A 6,792-nucleotide genomic window follows, 5' to 3' on the forward strand; every position below is an offset into this window, starting at 1 on the left:
AGTGTGATCATGTATTTCCCTCTTTGACCAAAGTTTCGCAACCTGCGGGGCTGGGCACTTTCTGTACGGCGTGCGTTATCAAGTCCTCGTAGTGTCTCCATCATCCCATCTTTTACAAGAGCAGCTTGTAAATCTTTGAATTAGTGTTTGCATGTGCATGATTGGCATGGCCTGAAAACTTTCCATCCCTTTTCCTGAAAGGCTCTTTCCTTACTCATGAGTCCCAGAGGAGGAAAGAAAAGCTTTTAGAGAGAGCGGGATGCAGGGAACAGTCAATTTGATCACAACAGCTGCCTGATGCAATGAGTGACGTTAATCTATCAGCGAGCGTATTAAGAGACTACGCGGATTCCGAGCAGTGTTCTTCAATACCTTGTTTCTTGAGGTTTTAAATAACCCTTTCACAAAGATGTGTTTTTGCTGAGTTCAGCAAGGCTTTTTCGGCTCTGTTTTAATTCCAGCCCTCTTTCCTTCTTTCCAGGCTGGGCTTCTACCTTGTTAGGAGGGGATGGCCGATCAGGCAGCTCCCCGGCTCTGCCCAGAAAACAGCAGCCGCGAGAGAAATCTCCCGGCAGCCTTTTAGAGGACGCACAGGATATGGGCACATTTACGCGAGACCGCAAGACTGGCTTCTTTAGCTCCTTCATCAAGAAGAAATCTTCCTCTTCGTCCTCCTCGCCGTCATCTCGGCTCCAACAGAACCTCCCGACGCCGCCCAAGCGGAGCAGTTCTTTCCGGGAGATGGAGACGCAGCCTCACAAGAAATACGAGCCCACCGCTGATTTCAGCGCTCCTCCTCCCCAACCCCACTCGGACGGTCTCGGTGGCTTCTCCGCCTCGCCCTCCCACTCCCACGCAGAACCCACCCAGCCTCAGTCACGCTGCTGTGGGGCTGCTTTCGGACAGAAGCCCTCTGGCGGGGGGCTTGCTTCGCAGGTGACGAGCGGCGGCGGTTGGAGTGGGTTGGCTGGGTTTTTTACCCCTCGACTCATCAAAAAGACCCTTGGGCTACGGACAGGAAAGACTACCTCTACAGAGGAGACCGGGAGTATAGCAGGAGGGCCTAAACCCTTTCCGAGGTCCAATTCAACCTCCTCAATGTCATCTGGGCTGCCAGACCTGGAGCACATGGCTCTGACTTTACCCAGGAACCGCAGTGCTAAGCCCCCCCTCGAGAGGACTGCCTCCACAAGCTCCCAGCCAGAGAACGGGGCTGCGCAGCCCTCGGAAACTCTGCAGAGGAGGACGGACGAGGGGACGGCACAGATCAGGGAAAGGCCCAAAGCCAAGCTATTACCCCGAGGTGCTGCCGTAGGGGTGAGGGCGCCGGGGGTCGGGGGCGAGGTGGGGGAATCGGACAGTCTGTCTCGGGTCAAAGAGAGCCGAGAGGAGAGTGGGGGAGGACCGGACAGGCAGCAGTGCTGGTCACCTCCCTCGAAGACTTCGAGTTCAATCGCTGCATCGGCCCCAGCGGGTGCGCCGACTCACAACCACAAAGTTCCGGTCCTGATCTCTCCCACGCTGAAGCACAGCCCAGCTGACGTGCACCTGGTCGGACTGGACTCTCAGGGGAACCGCTTCAAGCTGCTGTCGGAGCACCAAGCGGACCGGGACAGGCCGCGGCTCGTGAAGCCCAAGTGTGCCCCTCCGCCGCCCCCCACCCTCCGCAGCCTGCAACACTCCTACAGTGGCGACGGAGAGGAGCAGGTAGGAGCGCCGGCGGAGGTAAACGGAGACACGCCGAAAGGTCACAGGTCGGGGCGAATGTCGGGCGGCGCGGCGACGGGCAGACCGTCCATGCCGCCGCCACAAGTGCCTCCTGCATCGTCGTCCTCCTTCTCGCCGTCCTGCCCCGCCGCCCCCAACACGACTCCCACCAAAATGTCCAACGGTGCCGCCACCACCGCCGGTTCCAAAGTGGCACTGCGGCGAACCAGGCAGCAGGCGGAGCGGGCGCCCCTGGAGCGGGTCAGTCGCGTGGCCCTGCTGGAGTGCGCCGAGTGCCTGAGCAGCGCCCTGCACGCCAGCTCCGAAAGCCCGTCCAGCAGCCAGGTGCTGGACGCGGGCCACCAGCTGCTCGACCACTGCTCGGGTTACGTGGACTGCATCCCGCAGATGAGGAACAAATTTGCCTTCCGGGAGGCGGTGGGGAAGCTGGAGCTCAGCCTGCAGGAACTGAGGGCCTCGTCCTCAGGGGGCGGGGGGCCCAACACCGTCCAGGACAACCTGCACAGCTGCATTAAAGAGATTAGTGACGTAGTCCAAAGGTAGCCACTGTGACGACACCAACCGTCACCCCGAACTACCATCAGACTGATGTTCGGGTACTTTTGACAGCTTTTTGGGGGACGCAATGAGACGAATGTCTCCAGTACCTCAGAGAAATCACAACGAAATGTATTCTTTCTACTGTTTACAAACGACTGTTTCATAAAATGCCAGTGTGGACACTAGTTTTGCTCTGACCTGTAAGTATTTAGAAACGTTCGCACCAAACTAAAATGTGGTTTCAGTCACACCAAGAGATGTTTAGCCCCTCGCCTCCACCCGGCCGTAAGAAAGGCCTCTTGGCGAAATGAATGTGGAGGGTACCGGCCGCGTGTAGCCGGCCCAGAGAGTCAAGAACGGCGGCGGCTGTGCGAAGCCTTACTGAGAACACCAGACAACGGTTTCACTGACGAAGCTCGAACAATGTTTCACAAATGAGTGAATCATCAGTCGGGTGTACTGTGATTCACAGTTTAGTATTTTGCTCCGTGTCTGGGGAACTAAGCGACCATAAGCCATTTTCTTAAAGCCATTATGTTCTAAAGGATTGGAAACGACATCACGATGCAAGGTTTTGAGGTCTCAATTTGCAGTTTCATTCTGTGTGCCGAATTTCGTTTTTGTGTTTAACTTATTTTCATGTTCATGACGGTATTTTAAAATCGATTAATAAAATGTGGTCAAATATCAAAACCGCCCCACAACCGCTCCTGTCGACATCGGACTTAAAGCCTCGTTTCTGAGGATGATCAAACTGTTTTGATGCAGCCGTTTCCACGCGGCCACACAAGTGTACATTTTTAGTATTGCCAAATACAGGCTTATCAAATCTTAAAAGATTAATTTGATTTGTCGTATGCACAGCATTCGTCTTTGCGTCAGTGTTGTGACTCGTGTTCTCACGTCAACACAGTGCCACACGAATGGGGGAAATCCCCAGTCTCCGAAAGCATTTCAATATTTATGTCCAGCTATCCTTGCACACTACATTTCTTCCTTCTAGGATGGAGCATAAAAGAGTGGGAGGAGGGGGGGAGCACAGGGTAGCGCATGAGCAGGTGAATTGGAACAATTATTCTAAAAGTGTCCCGAGTACGGACAGAGCTGGATTCCCTGTCGCCTTGTCGTGTCCTCAGTGCCTCAAATTCTTCCGTGTATGAACACTGCGAAATGCAGAGACCTACTTTACCCGAATCACACAGTACTGAACTGTCAACAAAAACAACTGCAGTACGTCTTCAGCACATCAGTGAGTTTTACATTATTTGGTTCAAAGAAAAATGCTTTTTAGAATGTCTGTCTGAACTTGAATTTTAAATTATTCCTGATTTTTCTTTTTTTTCTTTTATTAAAAGCACAGACCTATTTTGAGAGAAATGTTATGTAAATATTTGGTTTATTTCATATGCGGGAAACTAAAGATGTATGTGGGGTTACAGCATTAAGAGCAATGTTTTTGGCTGAAGAGAGGTATTGCGAGACATCGGCTCATCCACCCTGATCTGAATATCTGCTTCGTGAATGTATTATTCTTCTATTCTGAACCCAGTCGAATGTTCATCTGCATGACTATAATTTTTTTTTAGGTGACGTTTTTTTAAATTATTTATTATATCTTTTTTATTTTTATTGGTCCAGACGTCAAATTTTGGCCACACTAAATAATAAGTCCAGAAACGGCTGCTCTGTTTTTTTGAGCACAAACCAAACTCGCTTTGGCTCACATCATATTGTACACTGGATAAGGCCTCAGACACATTGGTTCGTTGACACATGTTGCATATGAATACTACAAAATCTAAATCGGTAAACACTGCAGGTCCAGAACACTTTCAAAATGCCTGTTAATGACACTTGATGCATTTCCAAGTAAATGTTTTGTCCACTTGTGTTTGTGATGCGTTTTTCATGTCATCATTTCATGTTGTGTGTCCGTATTTATGTCCATTTTCTTGCCAAACGGGATCCCTTTGAGACAAGCTGATGACTCGTGTCTATTCACTGTGAGTTTCAAATAACACGGACGGAAAAAAAAATGCCATCGTTTCTTTCATGATTCTTGGTGCCTTTTTTGTGAACAAACGATGTATGTACAGTACACTATCACTGCAAGAATCCAAAAGTATGGCAATGTTAAAGTGTTACGTGTTTTCTTTCCTTTGCCATGAGATTGTGATAAGCGTATCACGGCAGCATGCATCTCTGTCATTTTGGAGGTTGATGGTCAGATGCAAACTTGAAACCAAAAGGTGCACTTTGTCTTTGAAGATTATGTATTTAGATACTCTGACAAATGACACGTGAGTCTGCTGCACTAAACCCGAGCTGCTGTGATGTCTCATAATCTGATCACATCGAAGGTTTTGTCGAAATTTCTCTTTCGAGTTGCCGAGCAAACTTTTTCTGTTGATGTGGACAGTGCATCTCTGTGGAGCAGGTTTTTCCAAAAAGCCTTATCGAGACACATGTAACCTCCCAGAGTCGACACGTTTCCAGTCTGGACTGTTTTTAAAGAAATAAAAGATGTTGATTTTTTTTAAACAATATTTACAGAGTCAATAAATTGATTTGGTACCAATGTTTTTTCCTGGAATCTGATATCTGAACGGACGCTGTTCAATATTTGAGCTGACCACACATTTTTCTGCTTATTCTCTATCGGTCTTCTACATTGTCTTTATTTATGCTGCCTGCATTTATCCTGTATATCTGTTGTTTTTGTCCTGCTGTCTCTGTTTTGGAGAACAGCTCTGGAGAATGTGTGTACACATCATTATACCAAAGGCCACTTCTTCAGTTGTACGAGTGCAATGTAAACCAACACACACAACAATGGAATATGTGAATTTAAACAGGGATAAAAGTGGCAAGATATGTTAACATTAACTTTTTTATTGTACAAAATATATATTTTTTGTTTTCGTTTTTTATTTAAAGTTCACGTTATATTACTGTGAAGTTTTGCTCATCAGTGTTAAGCCTATTGTAAATAATAAAGATATTGATGAATACTGTTTCGTTTGTGGTTGTTCATCTGCTGAACAGTTCAATCAATTCTAAACAACTATTCACATGAATGTTGGTGGCTCAAATACACATGTCAAGACGCATGAACTGTGAGATGTAATATGGTAAGCAGAGGCATAAGCAAATGAATAAATTGAAAATAAAAAGTGTAAGATATCCAGCACATGTTTTATGATAACATGAGTGGAAGGGAGTTGACTTGATATACATCTACTTGTTATGTACTTCAGTGGTATTCTGTTATATGATATTTAAGTTTTATAGCCCAAAATTATAAATCTGCTTCAGATATGTTTATGTATAACATACGACGGCATCCTCTGTCGCAGGACACTCGCATCAAAACAGGACCCCCCCCCCAAAGAAATTTAACAGGAAGTAAAAAAGTAAGAAACTGGAAGGAGAGGAGGAATCCCTCTCCCATAATGGACAGATGTACAATAGATGTCATGTTTACAGAATGACCTTAATAATAGCACTGCACATTCAATGCATAGTATATAAATTATTCATGTCATGAGAGTAGTTGGCAGAATAATAATGGAAACAATTACAACTTAATAATGGTATCAGTGGATATAATAGCATAATTATGATTCAATAATGATGATAAAAGCATTAATATAGGAATACAATTAATTAGTTTAATAATAATAGTATCAGTCGGTGTCAGGCCGGGCCACAGCAGGAGGCACGATCATGGTCCAGGTGTAACACCGATGGAAACCTGCAAGGTGAGAAAGCACAAAGACGCCGAGGTAGTAATGTGCATTATTTCCTACATTTCAGTGGTAATTATTGGACTTTTCAACTCCAACACATTCGTTGCACAGCTGTCACCACTCATTGCCTTTCCTATAATGAACACACAACACCTAAGCAATTAATTAAATTCTGATAATGTTCAATATGCAGTAGTTAAACTAACTCCACCTTGGCCAGCGACGAGATTGAAGAAAGGTTTAAAATGTTGATAGAATAAGAAAAACACTGAGTACCTTTTAGTTCTGATGATTCGTGTACATTGTATTTGTAATGCAATACTTTTACTTTTTAAAGATTTTTAGGTTTTAGGAAATAAAACGATTAACAACACTTCATAATTTGCATACTCTTCCATGATTGTGAAAGCAGACAGTAAGGTACCTTATATTTTAAGCACAGAGGATGAGAAGGGCAAACCACCAATCACGTTCTTTATTCACAAAATATATTATTCATTTTGGAATGTATATGTATATTCTTTCTCAATATTAGTAGTAAAGTAACCATCTCATCTTTTTGATGAATTCAAGACATTTAACGACCGTATAGGACCGGTGGATCAGCCTGTAACCATTTACAAGTTATGTATTTATGTACAGCTAACCCACTGTAGCATATACAGGACTGTCTCAGAAAATTAGAATATTGTGATAAAGTTCTTTATTTTCTGTAATGCAATTAAAAAAAACAAAAATGTCATGCATTCTGGATTCATTACAAATCAACTGAAAT

At 45.1% G+C, this 6,792-nt stretch overlaps 1 protein-coding gene across 3 annotated transcripts in view; it reads left to right on the forward strand.

Moving 5' to 3' along the window:
* abl2 (c-abl oncogene 2, non-receptor tyrosine kinase) overlaps positions 1-5,279 on the forward strand; it is a 33,764-nt gene extending 28,485 nt beyond the window's left edge. For all 3 annotated transcript variants that reach the window (XM_056414591.1, XM_056414592.1, XM_056414593.1), the window contains one exon: positions 482-5,279. In XM_056414591.1, coding sequence (XP_056270566.1) covers positions 482-2,271 — 1,790 coding nt within the window. In that variant the 3' untranslated portion in view covers positions 2,272-5,279. The remainder of the gene's footprint in view (positions 1-481) is intronic.
* The last annotated feature ends 1,513 nt before the right edge of the window (positions 5,280-6,792 follow it).

The sequence above is a fragment of the Pseudoliparis swirei genome, chromosome 5 (genome assembly GCF_029220125.1).
Source record: "Pseudoliparis swirei isolate HS2019 ecotype Mariana Trench chromosome 5, NWPU_hadal_v1, whole genome shotgun sequence".
NCBI classification, from domain to species: Eukaryota; Metazoa; Chordata; class Actinopteri; order Perciformes; family Liparidae; genus Pseudoliparis; species Pseudoliparis swirei.